The 27,891-nt window shown below is 39.7% G+C and overlaps 1 protein-coding gene across 2 annotated transcripts; it reads right to left on the bottom strand.

Moving 5' to 3' along the window:
* Positions 1-3,062: 3,062 nt before the first annotated feature.
* ARL4A (ARF like GTPase 4A) lies at positions 3,063-5,481 on the bottom strand. 2 transcript variants are annotated; one of them, XM_068973044.1, is made up of 2 exons: positions 5,393-5,481; positions 3,063-4,964 (listed from the first exon to the last, which is right to left on the bottom strand). In XM_068973044.1, the coding sequence occupies exon 2, from the start codon at positions 4,873-4,875 to the stop codon at positions 4,273-4,275; it is 603 nt and encodes a 200-aa protein (XP_068829145.1). In that variant the 5' UTR covers positions 4,876-4,964; positions 5,393-5,481; the 3' UTR covers positions 3,063-4,272. The 2 variants fall into 2 exon arrangements, with proteins under 2 accessions (XP_068829145.1, XP_068829146.1); XM_068973045.1 differs by having other exon boundaries at positions 3,063-4,961; positions 5,393-5,476.
* Between the last annotated feature and the right edge of the window lie 22,410 nt (positions 5,482-27,891).

Here is a 27,891-nt window from a genome sequence, read left to right as displayed (position 1 = left end):
TACAAAAATAAAATTGCAATGTGGGGGAGGGGGAGGGAAGGGACAGAAAGAACAAGGAGACAGGGAGAGGGAGAAAGAGAGGAAGAATGGGGTGTGGGGGGACAGGAACAAGAGAAAGGATGTATACAGACATATCAACCAATCACAATACATGTACAATTACTGATTGAATCTTGATTGCAAAAAACTTGTATAAATTTTCATCCGGGAAATATAAACACTGAATAGATATCTGATTACTCTGAAGTAGTAGTATTAGCTTTTTTTTTTTTAACATGCGATGATATTGAGATTGTGTTGTTTTTTCTTTTTTAAGGGTGCTTATCTTTTAGAGACATGTACCAAAATATTTATAAATAAAATTTCTAAGATTCACTTCAAAATAATACAGGGGTAGGGAGAGAAGAAAGGGGACAGAGAAAGATGGGAAAACAGACAAAATGAGACTGATCAAAAGTTGATCACTGCTGAAAGTAATCCTTGAGAGATACCTGTGTGTTCATTATGGTATTCTACTTTTGCATAAGCTTGAAATTTGTCATCATAAAAAGTTAAAAGATTTATTTTAAAACTAGAGCATCATTGAAATGAATCAACTTCAGCATCTCTCCTCAACCACCCATGTTTTAGGAGGCTGAACTTAAGATATTTATCACAGTTCACAAGCAAAGCTTTCTTTTGTTTACATGCATGTGGATATATAAAAAGGTATAGGATGTGATACTTATTTATTGAGTTCTTATCAAATGCTTGGTGGTAATGTGCTAAATAATTCATATTGTTTCATTCAAGCTCTCCAAATTCTACACAGTTATCTTTATTTTACCAGGAAGAAATTCACACCATAAGTTTCAAAGAACTTGCCAGAAGCTCACCTGGGTAACAGCCTCTCCAGCCAGGACTTGAACACCCATCTAACCTCAAATCTCGTGTGCTGTTTTTAGAAACAGTACACCTAACATCCCCCTAAACGAGTCTCCCAGATAGGTATTCTTACATTTCTATCTTACATTCATAGAACCTGACACACGCTTCAGCTGTGGTGTGTTGAGACTATCATCTCTGGTTGTCACATATTTTAATATGAATTTTATGATTAGTTTTACATGGTACATTGGTTCATGTTAAGCTTTAAACATCCCTGTCTTTCATGTAATTTGTAACTGAATCTGGTCTCTAAATCACCTTGCTCTCGCTCTATTCAAGCTGATTCTTTGAAACCAAAATACTTTGTGTATTTAATATTCTGCTGAAGTCCTACTGTGGTAAAATACACACAGAATTTTCTATTCAGTTATTTTTAGATGTATAATTCAGTGACTATTTAGAATAGTCACTAAATGTTGCACAAACATCACTTCTCCCACAGGATGTTCTGCTAAATTTAAACCCTAAATGCAAAATTCCAACCTCAAATGAGGTATACTCAAGATTCCAAGTTCTTTTAACTAAACATTGACTGTTACATCATCAAAAGTTTAAAGAAACATTCTTTTGCATCTTTGTTATTGCTGAAGAAACCATTTTGTTTACATCATTGATGAATTTCTATTAAATAGAACCCTGCAACACTCTACCTTCTAAAGACCTCTTTCCAGGTCAACATGAATAATTAATCAAACATTCTTTAAGTGTCAAATGCCTTGTACAGACAAAAACATTTCACATCCCCTCTTTCCCTCTGTTCAGAATCCATCATCCTTCTATACATACATATATATATTTATACTAATAACTTCATCTTTGGCTTCTAATGTATTTTTCCATGATTACTTCTTAGTAATCTTTGCTGGCTATTTAAGCATATAACTTTTTCTTTTCTAAATGTTTATAATCTAATTTAGAGCAACTATGGACTTTTAAAATTAAGTCTAAGTATCAAAATCTTTTTTTAAAAAACATTTTTGATAGCAATTTAGATTTAGCCATTGCAGTTCTTAATATTTGGTATTAAATAAATTTAAATATAAGGAAATACTTTAGAAATATACTTTAGAAAAGGTGTACCTTAATAAAAAAAAAAAGATATAAAACTATTGTCGAAAATCCTCAGGGTTTATTTCAAGACTCCTTATTATCCTATCCTATACTATCAACAGCTAAAATAGGTGGTGAAGAAACTGAACTTAGCAAACTGGAAAATTGTATGAGTTTTCTAGTTGAAAATGTGTTTTATAAATAAAAACTAGTACAGTGTCCATACCATTTTCTCTTTTCTTATTGTTCACTAAATATGAAATTCTTAGATACTGTAGATTTGCTTATCAAGTTCTTGCAAAGTAAGACTAACACCTAAACCCTCAAGAGATAATTTTACTGTTTTACACAGAACTACGTACAGGAAGGCTGAAAACCTAAATTGATTCAGATTTTTTCTCAGCAAGCTTTACTAATCCATCCTGGATCTAGTGATGTATAGAGCATACATCATGATCTCAGAGTGAGGGTAATAAAAAAGGTTCTCCCGGAAAACCACTTCCTAGTGCCTGTGTCACATGACTATAGGACCATGTAACCCAGCTTTCAAGGTTGTTTTCAACTACTAATGAGTAAATACCAAAAGTGTAAATATATACATTACAACTCAAAGCCAAACACTTCTCCTATTGCCTCAAGTAGTTTATTGGTAGTTATTATCCACATTTCTATAAATATAAACATTCTAAGTGACTGTCACTAGTGCAGGTATTAATACACTTAACATGTGAAGGCTCCAAAAGAAGCTACTTCATTTTGTGTGTAACAAGAACCAAGTTTCCAAAAACTCCATTTTTTAAAAAAAAGCAAAAGTAACAACAACAACAACAAAAAAACCAACCCCAAACCAAACCCTGCTAGCAAAGTGCATTTCTTTTGGTTATCTTCAAAACAAATAGGTGTTGGCTTTAACACAGAGAAATCATGTTGATTTGCTAACATGTCATCACGGGAAGCAAGTCTTCACTTGCAGATAAGAATTAGGTAAAGGTTTGCCCTCCTTTTAATTTAGAGCATTTTTTGGAGTCCAACATAAACAGTGCTAGTGACTTTTCACAGAACACAGCTTTCCTACTTTCCCCTTCATTTTCTATAATCGTAATTCTTATCTGCAGTACTGTATCATTTCTCTCTACCTTATAATAAAGACTAGACTGCCTGCATAACACTGTTCAGTTTGTAAACAAAAAAATTAAAGCTCAGAGCACATAAGGATATCGCTTACATTTTCACTGCACAGTGCATTAGGTGGTGTTTATAAAGCTTCTGCTCTTCTCAAAACACTACAAAAATATATGAAAAACCACATCTGTGTTTAGCCAGCAAATAAAACAAATAATTTACAACTGCAATACTTTAGAGACCAGGTATTGTAATTACACCCTCTTGACTGAATTCTTCAATTGCTTTCTTCATAAATCCATATACATATCAAAGCTTATGCATTTAAGATTAGTCTACATGCCCAAATCTACTATATAAAAGAGTTACTTTAGGTTCTTCAACTGAAAGTAATTCTGACAACAAAATATTTCCACAGCCCTAAGCCCCCCAAAAGGTGTTTGTTTCAAACCTGACCGTGTAAAAAGATGCATAGCTGTTTCTAAAAAGTAAAAGACTATACACCAAAACATGCTTTGTCAGAAAAACTAACCCATGCACTTGAATATGCCCTAAACACCTTTTTATTATTTGAAGTCAGACCAACTTAAACATCGTCTAGAATTAACATATAGCATTACAGTATTTAATTCCAGAAAATGTCAAGATTCATTTGGCCAAATCTTAAGAAACCAACACTTCCTCCTTGTCCCTGACTGGTTGGACCAATGTGATCAATATAACTGTATATATAACAATCTACTTTAACATTTCCTTTCATTAGCACTTTATCTTAACATACAAAGCCTTGCATACAATTTCTTTGCAAAGGCTTCTGCTGACCCACAAAGATGTAAGCACAAAACACCAGGCAGACAATCTTCAAAGTTTTATTTCACTAACTTCAGGTCAACTTTCCCCAACTGTTTTCTGGTCAATTTTCTATCCTTGCTTTTCTTCCCCAAAGGGCAGTACCAGAAGATTTGTGGGGTAGGGAGAGAGACCATTTGAAGAAGCACTGCATTTACTCATCTTCCAAAAGGCAACAGAGTTGGACATCTGATTGTTCAACAAAACAAAGCTTTAACAGCATCCAGGAAGGCAGGCAGGCAAACCAGGCTGAAGACACTCTTCCATTTGACAAAATCAGACCAGAGAAAACCTACTCCACACAGATATAAAAGGTATCACCAGTCATCTTTTCTTTTTCTGTTGCCGCAACATTTTTCTTCTTTTAATTATCATATCATGTAGTTTCTCAAGTCCTTCCTTCAGTCCATCGCCTATGATTGCACAGGTGGGCTGCAAATGCCAGGGCGTTGATGAGCTCAGTTCACCCATTGCTAACAATTTCTCAATTTCTGAGAGAGAGAGTGAGTTCCTCAGGTCTTGTTTGTTAGCAACTATAAGCACAGGGACCCCTTGATTTTCTGATATCCTTGTTATTTTATGAAGTTCAGTTTTAGCTTCTTCCATCCTTTCAACATCAACAGAGTCCACGACAAACACAATGCCATCTGTGCATCTGGTGTATGACTTCCACAGTGGCCTTAACTTCTCCTGACCACCTACATCCCAGAAGTGGAAAGTGACTGTTTTAGAATTTCCCAAGGTTACCTTAATTTTTTCCGTGTTAAATCCTTTGGTAGGCACGGTATTTACAAATTCATTGAACTGCAGCCTGTATAACACGGTTGTCTTTCCAGCACAGTCCAAACCCAGGATGACAATGTGAAAGGACTGAAATGAAGGCAGGCTGGACAGGATAGAAGTCTGGTCTGACAGTCCATTCCCCATTTCCAGTTGCAGAGAAGTGTTCCAAATTGAAAAATGCTTTCTTATTCTTTTAAGAACTTCTCTTCCCAGGAGATCCAGCTACCAGACTGCTGAGGGGGAAAATGAAGGTTATTCTTGTGAAATAATGTACAACTGTTCTCTCTTCCTGCTAAAATAAGCGACACGAGGAACTTGATAAATAAAAGTTGCCTCAGTAAACAAACCAAATGAGATAAGAATCATAGGCAAACCGAGGCGAACGACAGAGTAAGCACTGCCACTCAAATTCTTTAACATTCACTGAAATTACAGTAATATGTACTTTACTCCTCTGGGTCCCTAGATCTCAGAGACCTCATATGGAGACAATCTACCAGCAACTGGTCCAAGTCGCAGTAACCACGTAAATGCCTTTTTTTGGCAGAAAATTTTAACACATAATCTAATCTTCAGGATCTAATTCCACAAGCTTAACAGCATACCCAAGGTCACTATTATCTTACGCCAGCCACCCCCTCCCAAAATACAACGTTCTCACCTCCTGAGTTGGAGCGTGGGTCCAAATGAGAAAGCATTGGTAGGCTTCTCGGGACTGGGGCGGACGAGCACCCCCACGCCCGCTCAGCTAAGCTCTCCAGGAAGCTCTGGCGGTTGCAGCACTAGAAACCTTGGTTCCAGACTCGAACCACGCCCACCCCTCACGGCCCACCCCCGAGCCCGAATCCCATTGGTCACCTGAGTCAGCGCGTCCACGCCACGCCAGGCCCCGCGCCCTAATTGGTGAGAGTAACTGCCGCTCCAAGCGCGGCGAAGTCGGGCTCTCCCTCAGACCAAAAGCACCACCTGTTGCCTCGAGTTAGAAAACAAGGCGCCTGCAGAGGGAGCCGAGCGACCCCTGTAGGGGAAAGGGAGACTCGCCGGCCAGCGAGGTCCCCGCCGCCCCGCTCGCTCCGCCCGCCCGGGCGCACCTGCAGCGCAGCCCAAGGACGCCGCGCCGAGGTGCTCAATCCGAGGCCCGCGGTCACCGCCGGCATGTTAACTCCTTCTCCTCTGGCCGGAGTGTCCTGCCTACGGCCGCGCGGGTCCCCAGCGTTGAGTGATCCCGACCTGGTGCACCCGCCGGGGAAGGCCCGCTGACCTCGCAGCACGATCCCTCGTCTGTTTCCCTCCGCACCCGGCCGGCAGGTCTCCCTCAGCAGGGCGTGGCCACATCAGTTGCCCGTCCCGCGGCGGCTCACCTGACTAAATGTCCTTCCCTCGTCCGGATCCAGCGTGGCTCTCTGCCACTCGGGAGTGCCTCGGTACCAGCGGGAGGGCGCCGGCGAGGCCTGGGCGGTGGCAGGGGACGAGACGCCGCTTCCAGGGGCGCTGGCCGGGCGCCGGGCAGCCCTAACGGTGCTCTGCCGACCGCCCCCGGCGCCTGCCGGGGCCCCGCCCCCTTCCCGTGCTCGCCCGGACGCGGGCCAGTGGGGGGCGCGCCGGAGCCGGGTCTCCTAGCAACGGCAAAACAGGGTCAAGTTCAAACCGACCGGGGAGCTGGCTAGCGGCTGGCGGGTGTGGTGGGGTTTCCGGTCTCAGCCCCGAGAGCCGCAGCTGTTTCAGAAGCTTACTGCAGCCGGCCGCTATCTTTGGGCGGGCGCCACCCTGCGCCGCCTAGCTTCAGGGCATCCTATGGCGTCCTCGGGGCGGTGGCCGGTGACTCGGGGTCAGGGATTTCAGAGGACTCCGGACGGGCGGGCCCCTTTATGTAACGGGGTGACGTGGACGTGCCCCAGTAGCTGCCCGGAGAGTCCTGGGCCAGACTGATGTCTGTAACACATCCTCCTTACGCTGAGCAAATAAATGCTCTCTGCCACGTGATCCTAGCAACATCTCGGTGAGGTGGCGACAGGTAGAAATAGGCCGATTTTTACAGATGAGGAAATCCTCTCGCTGTTTCAGGTAATCCAAGGAAAATTAGTAGTGGTCCTGAAATTTATCCGCTAATCACTAAATCCATAATACTTTCCACTGGATAAGTTTGACTCATTGCAACAGTGTGCTTGACCCATAAATGTGCAAGTATTTATTGAACACTTTACAGCAGTAGCCACAATTCTGTGTGTCTGGGGATAGAATGGTGAGCAAATCAGACCTTGTCTTCGCACTCGTGAAATATTGAAGTCCGTGAGAGAAAAAGAAAGTAACCAAATATCCACATGAATAAATGTAATTGCAAAACATGATCACTGAAATTCAGAGTACTTATAACAACAATTAAGGAGGAGTACTGATAAAGATCTGGGAAATCTTTAATAAATATCTTTTTGGTGGAGGCTGTAAGATATTGGAAGAATTTTTATGGTGCACTGTTTTCCAAAACATTGCACTTTTATAAAATGGATTGAAATTTCCTCAAGAAATTTCCCAATTTTTCTCAAGACCATTATTGCTATATTTGTCTCCTTATGACTAGCATTATCACACTAGATTAAAAACAAAACAACCTGACGTAAAACCTAAAGACTAACCTAAGCACAGTACATATTTTCAAGACAGCAATACTAATTTTGGGAAAAAAAACTATAAGTCTCAAATGGCATATTCTACCAAGTTATCTAGTATAAGCTAAAGCTTGCTGTATTATAATTGTGAACTCTCATTAGCCATTTTCAGTAATTAGCCAGCACTTTATTAAAGTGATAGTCTCCCTTTTCTTGAAAATTTAAAGATAATTCTTTATTAAGCTGGAGAAAAACTTGCAAATTCTCATTAAATGAAGAATAAAGAGCAAGCTTCTATGACAGCTTTCTCGTCATACTAGCTCTGAAATCAAGCAGGCCGTATTTGTTGCATATTCACCTATTAGTGACTTCCCCGGGTGGCTCAGTGGTAAAGAATCTGCCTGCCAATCCAGGAGACGTGGCTTCCATCCCGGAATGGGGAAGATACCCTGGAGAAAGAAATGGCAACCTATTCCAGTATTCTTGCCTGCATAATCCCACGGACAGGGGAGCCTGGCGGGCCATAGCCCAGGGGTCACAAACAACAAAACAGCAAAACAAAAACAAAATATTAGTTGCTGGGATGCATTTCTACACACACTTCTGTAAAGCCAAAAAAGATGAGATAGTAAATATTGACAGCTTACAGCCTTATAGAATCACCTTCATTAAATTGTACTTTAATGTTTTATCCTAGGCTTATAACTAGAACCCTTTGGTTAACTATATAGCCTGTGGGTCAAATTCAAGAGATAAGAATGCTTTTTACAGGTTTAAAGGGCTGCAACAGAAAAGACAAGGTAAGAAAATGCAGCAGAAACCATCTGGAGCTTTGAAATACCTAAAATATTCGTTATCTGGCTGTTAATGGGAGAATGATACTCCTGCTTTATGAGCGATAACAACCATATGAAAACAGCAAATGATAGAAAAAGATCAAATTCATAGAACACACGGTCTATTTTGTTGCACAGTCTTTCTGTAGAAGGCCCATTCAAATATTTAATTTCAATGCTATGCCAGGAAAATGCACCCTTTAGGCTACAGTTCATAAACTATGTGCTGATGTGCTCTGGGGTGCCTCAGAGAAATCACAGGAGTTTTATGGGATATTTTAACTTTTGGAGGGAAATACAGTGCCATCTGTTGGACCCCGATAACAACTACAACTATTAAGTTGTCTGAAGCTATCCCACGTACACAGGAGCCTGGCAGGCTACAGTCCATAGAGTTGCAAAAGAGTTGGACGTGACTCAACAACATCTATTAATAAAAGGAACTCTGGGTTACTGTTACTTCTTTTGGCTAGACGGACCATGAAAAACTTGCTGAGACACTAGGAGCTCTGTGAAACTCTGACTTTAGTTATGGTGTTTCAAACTTGGCTAATAATGAGAATCACCTTGTAGTGCTTATAAAATACAAATTCCTGGTCCCTATTACAGACCTGCCAAATCAGAATCATCAGGAGAGGGGCTAGTGATCTGTGTTTTCAATAAGCATCCTGCTGCTGCTGCTAAGTGGCTTCAGTCGTGTCCGACTCTGTGCGACCCCATAGACGGCAGCCCACCAAGCTCCCTAGTCCCTGGGATTCTCCAGGCAAGAGTACTGGAGTGGGTTGCCATTGCCTTCTCCTAGTAATCACTGATTAGACATTTTGAAGAAATACTAATCTTCAGAAAGGGTAAGTTTTCTTTTTTCAAATTAGAAAACTGAGTAATTTACCTTGTTTCCCCTATGCGAATACCAGGATCCAGGTCAAATCTGATGTCTGTAGCATTCTTTCTGTCTTCCAAAATCTGATTTTCAACTATATACTTAAGCATATACATACTGCAACTAATGTCCTTCTTGACATTTGCCACTTTTTTTTTTTTTTTAATTTCACTGCATCAGGTCTTAGTTGCAGTACGCAGGCTTAGTTGCCCTGCAGCATGTGGGATCCTAGTTTCCCAACCAGGAATTGAATCTGCGTCCCTTGCACTGCAAGGCGGATTCTTAACCACTGGACCACCAGGGAAGTTCCAACCACTCATTTTTTTATATATCGCTGCTTCTAGAGTTTCTCACTTTGTTTCAGTGCATTTTTATTAGAATTTTCCATGTTTGAAGGTCTGGGTAAACAGAAGACATGATTTCTAGTGAAAGGAATTAGTTCTGTGGAGGTGCTAGACACACACTTAACTGCTATGATATTCAACAGGACTCCCGGGTAGTAATATAGAAGCTATTATCAAGTCCTATGCCTGCATAAAATTTATCTGACAGTCACAGTAGCTTAACAGAAAAACATAAACTGAATTTTCAAATATTAAATTGAATATTCAAAGAACTCAAGGGGTATCAGACAAGGGGTAGGGGAACAGAATTGCAGGTAGAAGTAACAGTATGCAGAGCATGGTGGCATTAAGTTTACGATATGTTTAAATCCATCCAAAAAGAGGAGACTATAATTTCTCATCGGAAAAAATAATGCGCTAGGGGACTTTAGTGGATAGGCCTTCCAGACAGAAAATCAATGAAGAAACAGCATTTGAACAACAGTATAGACCCAATGACTCTAATAGACATATATACAAAACATTTCAACAGCAGCAGAATACACATTCTTCTCAGACCTACCTGGAACATTATCCAGGATGAATCAAATACTAAGCTATGAGACAAGTCTCAACAAAGCTAAGAACACTGCAATTATGTCAAGTATCTTTTCTGACCACAGTGGTATGAAACCAGAAACCAGTAACAGGAGAAAAATTAGAAAATTCACAAATATGGTACCTGGAAATTAAATAACACAGTCCTGAACAATCAGTGGACTGAAAAAGAAATCAATAGGGAAATCAAGAAATATGGAGACAAATGAAAGTGGAAACACAAAACTTACGAGATGTACCCAAAGCAGTTCAATGAGGTAATTTCTAGCTTGAAATGCATACACTAAGGAAAAGGAGAAAGATCAAAGAAACAACCTAATATTACATTTCAAAGAACTAGAAAAAGAAGAATAACCTAAACCCAAAGTTAGCAGAAAGCAATGATAAAGATTAGAGCTGAAATAAATGAAATAGAATATAAAAATAATAGATTAGCAAAACTTAAGGTTTTTAAAAAGATAAATAAAATTGGCAAACCTTTAGCTAGACAAGCCAAGAAAAGAGAAAAGGTTCAAATAAAAAATATATATATAAATGAAAGAAGGGAACCTGAAATGAATACCACAGAAATACAAGGGATTGTAAGAAAATAATATGAATAATTATATGTCAATAAACTGTACAAACTAAAAGAGAGGTATAAATTCTTAGAAACATACAACCTCCCAAGACTGAATCATAAAGAAATAGAAAACCAAAACAGACCAATAAGGCATAAGAACACTGAACCAAAGGATTCCCAACAAAGGAAAGCCCAGGGCTAGATGGTTTCACTGGTGAATTCTACCAAACATTTAAAGAAGAATTAACACCAGTCCTTCCCAAAATCTTCTCAAAAGTTGATGAGGGAAGGCACACTCCCAAACTCATTTCATGAGGCCATCATTACCAAAGCCAGAAAAGGACATTATAAGAAAAGAAAACTACAGACCAATATCCATGATGAATATATATGCGGAGATTCTCAAAAAAATACCTGCAAACCAAATCCAGTAGCACATGTAAAGATTCATACCATGATCAAATGGGAGTTATTTCTGGGATGCAAGAATGGTTCCTCATAGGCAAATCAACAAACGTCACATACTACATTAACAGAATGAAGAATAATATCTACATATATAATGCATGAATGTGTGCAAAGTCACTTCATTTGTGTCCAACTGTTTGCAACCCCATGGACTGTAGCCCACCAGTCTCCTCTCTCCATGGGATTTTCCAGGTAAGAATACTGGAGTAGGTTGCAATGCCCTCCTGTAGGGGATCTTCCCAAGCCAGGGATCAAACCCATGTCTCTTACATCTCCTGCATTGGCAGGCAAGTTCTTTACCCACTGAACCAACTGGGAATCCTGTGTGTATATATAAGGACCACATATATATATATATATATACACACACACACACACACACACACAATAGATTATTCAGCCTTTAAAAAGAAGGAAATTCTGCCATTTGTAACAATATGGATAAACCAGAAGAGCATTATGCTAAGTGAAATAAGTTAGAGAAAGATAAATACTGTAAGATGTCAATTATATGTGAATCTTAGAAAGTTGAACTCATAGAAATAAATTAGAATGGTTGCCAAGGGCTGAGGGAGAAGATGAAATGGGGAGATGTTGATCAAAGGATGCAAACTTCCAGTTAAGTTATAAATAAGTTATATTTCAGTTATATATTATATTTAAGTTATAAATAATTTATAAGACAAAGTTCTGAGGATCTCTTGTACAGCATTGTGACTATAATATAAAATACTGCATTGTTTCTTAAAAGTTGCTAAGAAACTAGATCTTAATTATTCTCAGCACACACAAATGGTAACTACGTGAGATGATGGAGGTTTTAACTAATACTAATATTATTGTAGTAGTCATTTCACAATATACATATGTCAAATCATTATGTTGTACACTAGACTTACATAATAGCATATGTCAATTATATCCCCAAAAAACTGGGAAAAATAGATATACCTAGAAAAGAGATATTTTCCCATGCCCCAAATAATGGAAGAAAAGCAGGTGCATTTTATGTTTCTGACGTGTATGAATACCATTCATACTCATAGTAATTTATTCATGCTTCATAATCATATAGCTGTGTTTCCCTGATGGTAAAGAATCTGCCTGCCAATGGAGGAGACACAGGTTTAATCCCTGGGCCAGGAAGGTCCTCTGGAGATGGAAAGGGCAACCCACTCCAATATTCTTGCCTGTGAAATTCCATGGACACAGTCCCCGAAATCTCAAAGAGTCAGACGCTTGTTGTTCAGTGACTGAACAACAGCAACAATCGTACAGTCAGAGTAGTTTTGAGCTAGACTCCATCCTCAGTTGCTTCTTGAACTCCTCTGCCAAATACGCAGCATGTTCAGAACTTAATTATCACTTCATTATCACTCTGACTGAAACATGGCCTTCCTCTTTTAGTCCTTTTTGGGGGGTTGATGGTAATTTATTTAATAACCCAAGTAATAATCTCAGAGCCACTTAAAAAATTCTCCTATGCTTCACTTATGATTAGCCACCAATGTCTCTTTAATCTATGTCTTTACATGCTCATTCCCACTGCTTACATCTGGTTCTTATGTCTCTCCTAAACTGGTTCATTCACCCCCTAACTGATTTTTCAGTTAACAGGCAGTGGCAGTGGGATTTGTTTCCTATGTCTGGCACCAGAGTCTGTTCTCTTTTCCATTTCATTCGAGGGCGTCCACATTTAGGTTAATTCACTTTGATCCACTGCAGCATAAACCCAGGGCATAATTTTTGACAAGACTTGAAAAAAAGAAAGATGTCAGAAGGGAAGTACAACCTCACATTTACTGGGAATGAACACCTAGGTATGAATTTACCGGGCCTATAGAGCCAAAACCCTCCTCCTCCATTTTATGGTCAGCTTCAATGTCTAGCTCCACCACTTTCACGTCCCAGGACAGATTGCCCCTTCCTCCAGGAGGGCCTCCATGGGCCTCTGAACACCTACTCCAGGCCCAGCTGCAAAGAGGTCCAGTGGTATAAGAGCAAGATGTCATGCCACACCCCACATAAGGCCTACTTTGTATAGCTCTTATTTCCCGGTCTTGAACATGCCTCTTCTAGGATGAATGATGTGGGCTTCCCTGGTGGCTCAGCGGTGAAGAATCTGCCTACCAATGCAGGAGGCACAAGAGACTTGGGTTCAATCTGTAGGTCAGGAACATTACCTGGAGGAGAAAGTGGCAACCCACTCCAGCATTCTTGCCTGGAGAATCCCATGGACAGAGGACCCTGGTGGGCTACCATCCACGGGGTCGCACAGAGTTGGACACAGCTGAGCACACACCTCACACACAGGGTGAATGACAGTAAGAATGTCCAGTCCAACGGGGCCCCAGTGAGGCCATCACATCAGAAAAGATGAGTCTTGATTCGTCTCAGTTTTAACTAACACTCTGTGTTACACTGATTTCAACCATCTAGTTCTATCCTGTCCATTTTACATTTCTGCCTTCTGTCCTGAACACCTCTAAGGACACATTTCAGTCACGGGTTTATGTCCTCTTTCAGTCTTTCTCCTTAGGTAATATCCAGTACCAAGGCTTTAAGTGCTCTCAACACTCTCAAATTTGTCTCCACACTGGGCCTCTTCCCTGAACTCCACAACTGAGATGAACATAAGCCTGTCAGAGCTTACGTTCTAAACCTGCTCCCCAGACTCAACATTTCTCTTTGATTTCATTGGCAAATCAATTTACTTGGTCAGAGCAAAAATGTGGAGTCATTCTCATACGTTATATCTAATCCACCAGCAAGCCCTGCGGACACCAGTATCTAACCCTGACCACTTCTCACCGCCACACCGCTGCCCCTCCAGCTCCTGTCACTTGTGTCCCTGGCCTTCTAATATGGTCTCTCTGCTTCTGGGAGAAAGCTCGTCCCCTAGTCTCACAAAGCATCTCCTGAGAAAGGTCTTTCCTGAATACTGTATCTGAAGTGTCTACCCTGCCCTCCCTTCTGCACCGTCACTCTCTTCTCCTTATTCTCTTTCTTCCTAGCACTTGTCTCTGCCTGGCAAAATTTCTATTTGCTTATCGTGTGCCCTCATTCACTGTCTCCTTCTTCTTTTCCACCATGAATTCTAGGAGGCAAGGGTAATGTCAGTCTTACATACAGTGTCTACTAGTGCAGCGTCTAGCACATAATAGGAGCTCAGTGAAGTTAGCAAATGAATATTTCATATCCTAAGAAGAACTGCTCAAACAGAAACTCATGGATCTCTACAAAAACAAATAATAATTTCAAGGCACAATTCCATACAGAGAAAACTAAAACAGATCCTAGAAAAACAGCCTTGACTGTCCCATCGTTAAAAAGAGAATGCTGAAGCTTCTCAGGGTAAAATATCTGTCTTAACAGTCATCTCAGTATTTTTAAGACTAATCATCAGGTGCTTGCTGTGTTTTTATATTTAATGAACCCATTCAGATGTTTTCTCATTCGCAAGAGCCGAAGAATGCAAGCGAGTGTTCAGATTTTTACAACTTTGAAGCAGCGACTAATTATAATTTTGAGAAAAAGAATTTTCCTGTATCTTCAGATCATCCATGTTTCAAATATTTTAGCTCAAGTTTCAGCTAGATTTTTGCTTTAAGCATTTCCTTTTTTTTTCATTTGTTTCCACCTAATATTTTCTTCTTTGTTTTATTATAGTGGTGGTGATCCTGTGGTGGGGTGCCGTGGGGCGACTATTATCAGAGTGTACATGGTTAATATTATCACACTGTTCCCCTTGGATAAGAAATGAGAACCATTATTATCATGAGTCAGGGACAGGCAGAAACTACCCTTTTCAATTCCATGAAATGTATCCTGATACTTTTAACATCAAGGGTTCATGTGTGTTTGAGCCTGGTGTAAACTATATAACAATCACTCTTGAAATGACTGTTACTAGCATATAGAGTACTAGCATATTTAATCGTAAGTGCTTCCGCTTTTTGTTGAACATAGAATACAAAAGACTGGATGACTAATTTTAGATTCTCTAAACTGAGTATCTGTATACTTAGGAAAATTTAGTTTTTACTCAAAAAATAATTGATATCATGACATTTGGGGATGCTTTAATTAAGGAAAAACATTTTAATATCTAATGAGATGGTACATGGTACAAATATTGCCTCAAATACTCCCTCTTCATTAAAGAATTTCTGACAATTTGAAGTATCTTTAAATGAGCATTATAGATAAATATAAAACAAACAAACAATAGGCTAGTCCTCACTGCAAAAAGTTGATGATTTATAGTCTAATATCCTACTGAAAATAATGAGAAGAGAAAGTTTTATTACATTTCTCTTAAAAGCTCATTTTATTTATTATTAATACACTTACTTAAAAAGATATTCCACAAATATCTGATAGAGCTTTAACCTAGTATCCAAATAGATACTTAGAAAACTACAATTCACTCTTTGCCATAATGATTGTGTGTTTGTGTGTTTGTGTGTGTGTGTTTAATAGTGCTGGAGGAGTTAACCAGGTATGCCAAGTGATAATCTGGAAAAAAAGACAAAGGTTAAGTAATTCAGCTTACTGAAAAAGGAATAGCTAATTATGCTGTGTGTGTCGCGTGTGTGTGTGTGTGTGTGTGTGTGTGTGTGTGTGTGTGTGTGTGTGTGTGAGCGCACTCAGATGCTCAGTCATGTTCTGCTCTTTGTGACCCCATGGACTGTAGCCTCCCAGGCTCCTTTGTCAATAGGATTCTCCCAGGGAGAATCCTGGAGTAGGGTGCCATTTCCTCCTCCAGGGCATCTTCCCAACCCAGAGATCAAACCTGAGTCTCTCACGTCTCCTGCACTGGCAGGTGGGAAGCAGTGAGCCACCTGGGAAGCTCTATTTAAGCTGGTAAATAACTTAATAAACCACCAAAAGGTGGTTGTCTTACATTTAACATTTAAGGGCAGCTTGGACTCTGGTTTATTTTAAAATTATGTCAGGTAGCATCTTTGCTTCCATTCAGTGAGTTCTCATGTACTGATGAAAAATATCATGCTTTATTGGACATTTTGTTCTTGATGAAGGATAAGAAAAGACTAATTAAGAGAAAGCTGGCAAAATATATCATATGTTTGAATATTGATATATCAGTCATTCTGTAAATAATACATTTTGGTCACTTATGGGGAACATTAAAAAACATAAATGAGCTTTCTATTTTGATGCAAAAGTTCTAATTGAAGTCTAGCCTGTAAATCATTAATGAGAGTCCTTCACACCTTATCTGATTTTAAATTTCCACTCCTTATTTTGTTTTAGTTCACATTAAGGAAATCTTTGATCACATCTGAGATGACTGCTGAACAATTCAATGCTCTCATATGTATGACATCAGTTACTTTAAGTAGAACAATGTTCAAATTGTTGGGAATAGAAAGTATTTTTTATAGTTAAAAATATAAGTGACAGTTGATAAAATGACATGTACAAAATACCATGGTTATCCTTTAAGATGATATTTGTAAAACTAAGCGAATGTAAAATGACTCATAAATTCATCCATCTTCAAAAAATTTAGTCTACTAAAGTTAACAGTAATCCAATGTAGAAAGATATAAGAGCAAGTTACATTAATGCTGCAGAAACATCTGATCACATGGATTTACTGTCAATCAGGAAGAGCAGGTACATGTGACTGAAAAGGTGACTTTGAAGCTGGGTCCATACAGAAGGCTTTGAGTTTGTGCATGCTGGAGGAAGGCAGAGAGAGGGCAGAAGCCCAGAGAGGGAGTTCATTCCAGGAAGAAAAAGGAAACAGCAGAAGCAGAGGCATAGAAGGAGAGAATCCAGTTGTGATCCAAGGAAACAGCAAGTAATTTATCAACTAATAAAAACATAGGATTGCATGACAAGAGGCAAGTTCAGAAAGAAAAAAGAAAATGGACTCTTATGCTGGAGTGTCTTATGTATCTTAGTAAGGAATTTGGACTTCGGCCATTGACGACTCCTGAATGTTACCTCCCATTCCAGTTAGCTCTGGGCTACCCTGGTGGCTCAGATGGTAAAGAATCTGCCTGCAATGCAGGAGACCAGGGTTTGATTCCTGGGTTGGAAAGATCCCCTGGAGGAGGGCATGGCAACCCACTCCCGCATTCTTGCCTAGAGAATCCCATGGACGGAGGAACCTGGTGGGTTGCAGAGTCGGACACGACTGAAGCGCTTGGCCCGAATGTACACAAAACACCTGGATGTATTCTGAAGTCGTAATGCTCCAGTTTGTAGACCTTTGATTAGTGTTTTCGGTTTGCCTTCTAACCTTATCTGCCACCCTTCTCATTCCTACTCTCCCACCCTCATTCCTGTGCTCCATCCACATAGCACTACTCCTCCACGTATTCCACAGCATACTGTGGATGAAAACTATAAATCAGTTGATCTAAGAAAGAAATGGAACATTTTACTGGAGCCAAATTAAGGATTATAGCCCAGGAGAGCCTCTCAGAAAGCTTCGATAACTGTCCCACCTGTTAGAGGTCAAAGCACAAAGTTTCTGAGGCAGAGGACTGGCTGTACATTAAATGACATTATTATTGACAGTTTATACAGTCTAGCAAGACGTGGGTCACAGGTCATCACGGCCCCTTACAAGATTAAGAAGGAATGTTATCTTTTAGGGAGCTGTCTTGTCGGTGCTAGGAGAATGTTGCTCTTTATGGCTGAGCAGGTATTTCTGCCGATGGGGAGGCTGGGTTGATGCATAACACAGATACATAAGGCACAGTAGAGGGGAGATAGGAGGCCTAAGGACACAGAAAGCTTTTATGCTTCAGTTTTTCTTGTCTTGCCATAAAACATGAATTTTACTTCACAGAGTCCTTCTATTTCATGACTCTGCCCTTTTTCTATGATGCCCATAAGTCCCATGGAGAAGGCAATGGCACCCCACTCCAGTACTCTTGCCTGGAAAATCCCATGGACGGAAGAGCCTGGTAGGCTGCGATGACTGAGTGACTTCACTTTCACTTTTCACTTTCATGCATTGGAGAAGGAAATGGCAACCCAACCAGTATTCTTGCCTGGAGAATCCCAGGGATGGGGGAGCCTGGTGGGCTGCTGTCTACGGGGTTGCACAGAGTCAGACACGACTGAAGCAACTTAGCAGCAGCAGCAGCAGCATAGGTCCCATATCTACCCCTGTTCAGCCCTCCACTGACCCTTGTTCCCTTGGATATCCATGTATCGCCCGATACCAGGTTCTATAACCTGCATCTCTAACTTTCTCAAACAGAATAAGTCACTTTTTCCTTTGTGCAGCTTCTAGATCATGTGCCTGCCACTACTGAAGCACTCATCACTTTGAAATTCTTTGTTTTCACGTCTTAGTCTCCTGCTAGACTCTGTGATCTCCAATGTCTAGCACAAAGCTGGTACAGAAGCTATCACAGAAATCTACCTTAATTAGGTTGATTATTTTTTTAAAGCAGACACAGCTGCCATTTAAAACTTGCAGGATGCCCCTCCTTGAGGCTTATCTTTGGTTGGAAAGAAGCACTTTAAATGCCCCTCATCATTAAATAAAATGTAAAGTAATCAGGCAAAGATTGCCTGGGAAACAAGACAGAATACGGCCCCTTTTTATGAAACAGTAAATAGTACTGCCACTCCAAGTGGATTGGTCACTTGGGGAAGGACAAGACTTTGTCTAGAGCAAAGGAACACCCTGGATGGAAAAGAAATAAAATTCATGTACTTCAGTGAATCGTTCCATTTAGACTGAGATGGTCTCAACCAAGATCTGTGGCAAGAATGGGCCTGAAATGGGAACATGTAATAGAAAGGGAGGGAAGGGTCTGCACTGTAACCTGGAGTGAAGACTGCGATGCAGATGGAAGATAAACCTAATTCCAGGACACACTATAGATGAATCAGAAACCCTGATGTAGGTGCACTGTTTCTTTACGTCATAACTACTACAACTTCTAGAGGGATCCTGGTTGATAATCACATTAGAATAGTAGGTCCTGTTTGGAACAACAATTCTACAGGCAAAAACAGCAGTGAATGAAAATCAAGAGGCACTGGAAGATTGACCATATTATCCTAGACTCTACCAAGTATTTAAAGGTAGAATTGGCTCATTAAGTTCCCATGGTTATCAGATCATTCAGGAAAAGAGAACAGGCCCCAAGAGAAAGATACTAGTATTCCTTGCTAACCTAATATTTGATCCTGAGGTGGCTGTATTTTGAAAAATAAGATTTGTGACTTTCTTTGTGCTGCCCCAAGCAGCTCATATCAGTTGCAAAATAAATGGTCATCAAAGATTTTTTTTTTTTTTTTCATTTGCAGACTGCCAAGCTCAGATTTGTACTTTAGGAAGATTACTCTGGCCAAAAAATGGGTAAGAATAGAGAAAGAAAGACTGGTTAGGAAGCTTGGTAAGACTCCTGATTAGAGCTTAATTATAGCTCTGTTGGATGGAGAGGGGGGGAAAGGAGTTAAATAATTTGGAGAGAAGATGGACAGGTCCTAGAAATTCATTCAATAAATGAGGTTAATGAGGTATCATATGGCTCTTAGGTATTTAGCCAGAGTAACTAGAAAAATGTTGGAACAATTAACAAAAAGTAGAAAGCATGTACACAAAAAATTAGGCACCAAAAAAATTAGGAAGTTCAAAAGGTGACATTGGTGTGGTAGAGAAGACAGATAATGAGTCTGAAATAAGCATGCAGGTTCGAGGCAGTGGTGATACAGCTGTACACAGAGCAGTCAGCCCAGAGGTTTTTCGAAAAGGTATCAAAATCACTTGGTGAGGTTTGTCTGTCTGCTTATTTCAGAGATTTCTGCTAGCTGGAATTTTTAGATTACATGTTACATACATTATGATTGATTAAGCAGGCAACACATTTTGATTTCCTCACAAAGCTGTAAACTACTGTTGATTATAATGCTATCATAAACAGAAAACAGCAGGAAAATAACTATTGCAAACCAGCAGTGAGCATTAAAATAAAGCCTGTTTTCTTGTGCAACAGCTGCTTTGTGTAGCTTTGTGCTTCCTATGTCAACAATTTTTTAAAGTGCTTAGTTGTACGTAAAAATCCTAGGGATAACAAGAATTCCGGCAGTGGGGGAGGGGCAACACGAAGCAAGTCTGAATTAAATCAAGTCTGGATTTACTTGATTTTATGGCCTCCCTGGTAGCCCAGATGGTAAAGAATCCACCTGCAATGTGGGAGACCTGGGTTCAATCTCTGGGTTGGGAAGATCCCCTGGAGGAAGGTATGGGAACCCACTCCAGTATTCTTGGCTGGAGAATTCCCATGGACAGAGGAGCCTGGCAGGCTATAAAGAGTCACAAAGGGGTCACAAAGAGTCAGACATGACTAAGTGATTAAGCACAGCCCATATCTATTTTATAGCCATACACTTATGGCCATTTTTTTTTAAGAACATGCGAGAAAGCTTACTTTTCTATATGACTAAAAATTTTGAGCTTCAGACTTTCTTATTTTCCATTGAAATATTTGTTTAATTGGCATACTTCATTAATAATGCATGGCTTCTTAGGAATACAACTCTGATGTATGGTCAAAAGATTTTATAGTGTCCCACCCAGACCTACTGAATCAGATTACCTAGGGGATAAGGTTTTTAAAAACTTATGGAATGAGAAACAGTTAGAAATCATTGACAGAAGTTGGCGCAGGATAAATTCCCAGGGGTTCTGGGGTCCATGCAGGATAGGTGTGACTATTAGAGAAGAGAGGACAGAAATTTGGAGGCCTATGTTTCCACATGCACAGCAGTTTTAAAACTTACATTACTTTATGTAATTCTTCATCTGTCAGGAAGTGGTCAGAAGAGATGGTGCCAAAACAGATGGGGGTCAGAAGAAAGGGTATGTTGGCTCTGGCGGGGTAGACTGTGTCTCTATTATGCATACAATCCTGGTCAATATGTACGAATATTATAATCCAGAACTAAAAGAGGACTTACAAGGAGGCTAAGGGGGGATTTGCTCCTGTTCAGTTACATTTAATCAGTACTGTTAAATACTGATATGAAAGAGGATCTCCCTTTCACTAGAAGGGAAGAATCTAGGTCATCCCTGGCCCAAGAAGGCTGGGTACAGGGATCGAAGATAGGAGTGAGAAGAGCGCCCTCTGTAGGTGGTACAGGATCAAAAGTGAAGTGAAGTGAAGTCACTCAGTCGTATCCGACTCTTTGTGACCCCGTGGACTGTAGCCCGCCAGGCTCCTCTGTCCATGGGATTCTCCAGGCAATACTGGAGTGGGTTGAAGCAGGAATCAAATCAAACCACCCTTCTCAGAAATTCTACTAGTTATACTTTGGCCACCTGATGCAAAGAACTGATTCGTTGGAAAAGACCCTGATGCTGGGAAAGATTGAAGGCGGGAGGAGAAGGGGACGACAGAGGATGAGATGTTTGCATGGCATCACCTGCTCAATGGACATAAGTTTGAGTGGACTCTGGGAGTTGGTGATGGACAGGGAGGCCTGGCATGCTGCAGTCCATGGAGTTGCAAAGAGTCGGACAAAACTGAAGTATAAGGTCAATAATTGTTATGTAAAATAGTCCTTTATTAATTTATGATTAATTTTAATTTTTTAGCTACCTGGTGATTACAGAATCTAGTAACTACACAGCATTTTAGTCAAAGTGATGACGATTTAAAAATTACTCTAAGCCACTGAAATTTTCTGGTGTGAAATTGATAAGCTGAGCAAAGACACAGCAAAATTTCTGAACTGTTGAACAGAAAAATAACACTAGTGGCTATTTGCAAGTATTTTAATGAGCAAACTGAGTCCTAAATTTGATATTTGATAAGAGTTTTGCATTTTTATAAAAATCATTATTTCTTAAATGAAAGAGCAGTTACAGTTTACAAAGCTATTTTAAAAGGAATTTTCCATATTTAGCAATGACCTTCCAAACTGCCTTAAAAAGAAAGCAAAATCTGTGATTGATCCTAATTTCATAAATGAAGAAAGTGAGGCTCTGTGACAGTGAGAGATTTATTTGCTGAGGGTCACTAAGCTAACGTTTCGGAGTTGCAGCTTGGCTGATTCCAGGTAAGAGCTCCACCATGACCACATGCTGACCAACTTTGGGATGTGGAGTAGAAGCAGAGCAGAAAAGATTTTTCCAGAAGGCTTCTGCTGTACCAAACTGGGGCTTCCCTAGTGGCTCTACTTGCAATACAGGAGACCTAGATTTGACTCTGGGTTAGGAAATGGCAACTCACTCCAGTACTCTTGCCTGGAGAATCCCATGGACAGAGGAGCCTGGGGGGCTGCAGTCCATGCAGCAGAAAATTACAGAAGGTCAATATGTCCTTGTTTAAAAGTACATTTCCTATTTTTAACACAATAATCCCTCATATGCTTGCTTCTTTTATCATGATGATGTAATATTTAAGGATTAATAACCAGCAGGCTGAAATCTATTGAGAGTTGGCAGCAAATTTATGATGTTCTCAATCCAAAGGGATTTTTATGGTCTTAACACATATCCAGATGTAGTTTTAAAATCAGGGAATGAAATAAAGTTTAAAGTTTAGCACTGACACAGAAAAAACGAGTGTTGGGCAACTGCCCTATTTTCTATTTAAAGATAACTCTGCCCTTTCAAGGAAATTGGAGGTTTTCTGAATGAGATCATCCTCCAATAAAATGATGGGTCTTTACATTTTCTTTCGAATAGTGCTTCTCCGTGATACAAATTGAAGGTATTCATGGATGGCTTATTAATCTTAGAGTCAGTTGCTTTTTCAGGAACCTGACAATTAAATCAGGCTGATATTCAGATTGAGAAATCGCTTATGTTTTAATTCATATCTTACGACAATAGATAGAAATGTAGATATGTCGTACAAGCCAGGTTCTCAAATATGCCTATAAGTCTGAAATGAAACTTGGCTTCAAGGTGTGCTAAGTGCCAAGTATAATAAGGCAATGTTGTTTCAGGGAAAATCTGAAATATTAGAAAGAAAGTTATGTGCTGAGTTATGACAAAGGTAAGTAGTATTCAACTGGCAATCTTGCTGTATATGCAATGCTGTGTACTATAGACCACAAAGTAGAACTCCATCTTACCATTTAAGTCTCATATTGGAAAAAAATTTATTTCATTCTACAATAGTAGGTATAAAGAAAGTATAAGTGATCCATTAAAATACCTTGGGAAAACTATAGATCTCAGTGTGCATGTGTGTGTGTTAAAACCCAGCCACATTATAGATGCTAAACTATCAGTATCAGAAGATCTATTTATCTAAGAGTAAAATTAAAATTATTTCTCAGTGCTGTTTATCCATGTGTAAAATTGTAAACATACCTGAAAAAATACTAAGAATTTTGTATATTCTGTTTAAAAAGGAAATTATCAAAAATGGACACAGTTAATATTTTCCACTTGAACTTTCCACTTATTTAGTTGAAGGTTAGAGGTGGATTGGATTAGCCTCTAAAGCAGAGATGAAAAACGGACTGTAATTGGATCTTCTGAATTTCATATACATCACATGAGTTTGAGTGAACTCTGAGAGTTGGTGATGGACAGGGAGGCCAGCGTGCTGCAATTCATGGGGTCGCAAAGAGTCAGACATGACTGAGCTGTAAACTCATAAATATAACTATATTAATTAAGGAAAAAATCTATTTTCTCTTCTTTGAAGAAATGGATATTAAAATTGGGCTTCTAAAAATCAATTTCCTTTTAATGTTTTGAATCTGAAACTATAATTTCCAAACAATTAAAAAATTTCACTTGGTTAAGTTTTACTCAAATATTATGGAATAATATATTATTGAATACAAAAGTTAAAAGTTTTAATAAGTTTCAAGAATCCACCTGCAATGCAGGAGATCTAGATTCGTATCCCTGGGTTGGGAAGAGCCCCTGAAGAAGGGAAAGGCTACCCACTCCAGTATTCTGACTTGGAGAATTCCATGGACAGGAGAGCCTGGTGGGCTACAGTCCACGGGGTCGCAAAGAATTGGACACAACTGAGTGACTAATACACACACAAGAATATAAAAATATTTTGATGTTAAAAAGTATATACAAATGCTGATGGGAATATAAATGGTGCAGCTGCTTTTGGAAAACTGGCAGTTCCTCAAAAGGTAAAACATGGAGTTATCATATAAGCCAGCAATTTTATTGCTAGGTATCAACCCAAGAGAAATGGAAACAGATGTTTATAGAAAACTCATATATTAATGTTCATAGCAGCATTATTCATAACAGTTAAAAAGTGAAAACAACCCAAATGTGTCCTTCAACAGAAGAATGGATAAACAAAAATGTGATGCATCCACATAAAGGAATATTATTTGGCAGTAAGAATGAATGAATACTGCTGCACACTATAACATGGAAGAACCTTGAAAACATGGTGCCAAGTGAAAGCAGTGAGTCACAAAGGACCAAATGCTGCATGAGTCCCTATGTATGAAATGTCCAATTCAGGCAAATCTATAGAGACAAAACAAACAGCATCTCTATAGTGACTCTAGGCTAGGAAGGGGGAATGCTGGGAAAAAATGAGAATTGACCACTAACATGCATGGAATTTCTTTTTAGGGTGAGAAAATGTCCTAAAACTGATTTCAATGATGGTTGTACAACTGTGAAAAAAGGGGGGAGCAATAGCAATCTCTTAAAAACTAACTGATGCAAATAAATCATGTTTCTTCAAAAAAGACTTGCACACTTGCCCATATACAAAGATATTTAAATCTAGCATGTTTATAGGAGTAAAAAAGACAATTTACAGTACTCCAGTTCTTCAGGAACTGAAAATGTGAATGAATAGGCAGGCTATTATTCATGTTCAGTAGAACATTTTGACTGAATTCATTATAGTTCTTTGACTACAAAGGGAAAACATCACCAGGCTTTAATAGGTCTCCTTGAGTTTTTATATCAAAATCAATCAATCAATCACTATATTATAAACATGTAAGTATATCAAAATATATCTGATCATCTGAAGAGTAATTCACTAACAAGCACACAGTTAGCATGTATCAGCTGACTATCTGAAATCATATATCTAAGACTTCACGAAACAACAGAATGCCTCTGAGGGGTTCAGTTCAGGACTGTGTCCACTGTGTGTTTTCATCTCACAGATAATCCATTCCAAGTAAAGTATTAATATAAAAATTGCCCTGCTACAACATCAAAGAAGAGGACTAAACAAAGAGCAAGCGAAGGTATTTGGCAATCCACTGTGCCAGTGGATGGGGACTTAGTTTAGCAGCTGTGTTTGTATACATGCTAATCCAGGCTGAACATCTGGACTGCTGATCAAGCTCAACACTCATGTGACTGGATTTTGGCATAAACACAGACAGTGTTGTGTATATGGGTTCCTTTTGCAGCCTGATATTTATGTCGTGGAAATTAAACATGAATTTATGCAAAAAGAGAGTATATCAGTACATACGCATGGTATTTAGAGATTACCTTCTTGCCAGTATTGTAGTAGGCTCTGGGGAATTAAAAATGCATGATGATATGTATTTATAAAAAACATGCAAAAGAGATACAATATGTTCTTTAATCATTATTATAATAGATATCCCCATGTATTATTTTCCTTCATGATTTTAGTCCTAAACACCTTATAAAATATTTAATCAAATATCTAAAACACTAAAATTTTATTTGTTTTGTTTTCCCCTCTGCCTCTTCTTTGCCTATAATTTTAAGTAACTTAAAATTATAAGAAAAATTATATTTCCTTATATTATATAAGGAATATATTATATACTATATATTTCCTTGTATTATAAGGAAAATGATAAGGATCAGGATACCAGACTTTCCTTTTTCCATCCCAAGGAGCTTTGACAACAAATCATTTCACACATGGAATAGACAAATGGTGGGCTCTTTTTCAGATTTTTGAGATATTCAAAATTAACCACTAAAGTAACTTTGGGGACTCTTCTGAGATCATGGAACATTCTGCATCACCCACAAATTTTTTGGAAATTCAGCCTTCACTGAAGCCAGAATTAGAGTTGACCATGTGGGAAGATTTTATTTTTTTCAAGAAACCCTCAACTCAAACAGCTTTGTCTGTGTATAGCATTCAGTGTTGTTAGCTACCAACAGATGAAATCAGTTCTAAGTAGTTAAGCAGAAAGATGATTGATAAAGATGTCAGGCAGCTCTTTGAATCTGCAGGAGGGCCAGAGAGCCTGGCTTGGAGGCTGCACAGTCAAGAACCGTAATTCTACTCCCACCATTGATAAATGGCACCAGCAAAGATACCAACCGCTGTAGCAGCCGCTGATGAGGCCACCACAGACCACACTGCCCACACTGCTGAGGGTGAGTCCTGGACAGAACCACTAGAACCTTGGCCACAGGCAACTCTGTAAACCGAGAGCACCCACCATGACTCTCAGGCTTCCTAGATGGCACTAGTGGTTAAAAAAAAATTACATACCAATGCAGGAGACACAAGAAACACAAGTTCCATCCCTGGGTGGGGAAGATCCCCTGGAGTAGGAAATGGCAACCCACTCCAGTATTCTTGCCTGGAAAATTGCATGGACAGAGGAGCCTGGCGGGCTACAGTCCATTGGGTCGCAAAGAGTCAGACATGACTGAGTGACTGAACCTAAACACACACACACACACACACACACACCCCATGGCTCTCATGCAAGTGGATTCGACAGTACCAGTGCCATCAGCTCCTAGTTCAAGTCTGGAATGGTCTGCCCTCCACTAATGGCAAGGAAAGATGGGAGTCCTGGCTGCCCACTTCCTTGCAGGAGATGGGTGCTCAAAAGGTGGTGGTGGTGTTACCAAGCTCAAGCTCACTCTGCCCGCTGCACAATAAGCCAATAAAGACAAGGAGTTGAGACCAGAAAGGGACTTCATTCAAAGAAGAGGCTGACTGAGAAGATGGCAGGCTAGCACCTCAAAAAAACCCTCTTGTGGGGTCTGGATGCTAGGTTCTTTTGTAGAGTCAGAGAGAAAGTGTAGGGTAAGGGAGTTAGAGAAGGCTAGGTTCCGAAAAAGAACAAGACCTGCACTTTACAGGACCATATCACCTTTAATGAGGCGAGAAGGGGCAGCAGTCAGATTAGTGAGCTGCTGCACTAACCCAAGAAAAGAGTGAGTATATATAGGCGTATATGTGGAAAGCTACTGTCTTAAGGGGGCCTGTTCTTCTCCAAGATTGTTCGGAGTAGTTATCTCTTAAACGGCTGGGGCAAGGAATTCTGGAGATCGGCCAGGGACTGGACCAGCAGAAACAGCAAATCAACCTTAATGTCCATTTTCTTTTTCCTTCAGGTGAGAGAGTTCTTTGTATTGCACAGAATGGTGGGGAGGACCTGGAGGGAAGTTTTATTTTAACTCCAGGTTATTTTGAGCCCTGTAACTTTCCTTCAGAAAGAAGCAACGAGGAACTAAAGTCAAAAGGCAGAATAGACAGGGAGAGGCTGTGGGGAATTGAAGTGAAAGGGTCTTCAGTCTTGTAAAACATCTCCAAGGGAATGGCCAGCCTTTGGAAGGGCTGTGTTAATCTCGTCTGTTCACAGGTGGGCAGGGTCAGATAATCTCTCTATAAGCTAAACAAAGGCACTTTAGTTTGCAGTTAGGCAGTGGGGCAGGGTCCTTTCAGGCAACCCATTAACTATGATTATAATAACAAAAGCAAGTCAAAGAAAGTTTCCAAAATGGAGTAAGAACTGGCTTCTTCTCCACAACAGTGGGGGAAACACGGGCCAAAAGTGCTGGATGGCCTAACAGCCTAAAATATTCAACAGGATGTGAAAACATTGCTTTTCAGATTCCTGGTGGACCACGCCTTTCTCTGCTCTGAAAATATAACTTCTGTGAAGGTGG

Source organism: Capricornis sumatraensis, chromosome 5 (genome assembly GCF_032405125.1).
Source record: "Capricornis sumatraensis isolate serow.1 chromosome 5, serow.2, whole genome shotgun sequence".
Taxonomy (NCBI): Eukaryota; Metazoa; Chordata; class Mammalia; order Artiodactyla; family Bovidae; genus Capricornis; species Capricornis sumatraensis.
Note: the sequence above shows the minus strand (reverse complement) of the source record. Positions and strands in the feature narration are given on the sequence as shown.

Coding starts and splice junctions, on each gene's coding strand:
- ARL4A (XM_068973044.1), bottom strand. CDS start 4,875: ATGGGGAATGGACTGTCAGACCAGACTTCTATCCTGTCCAGCCTGCCT.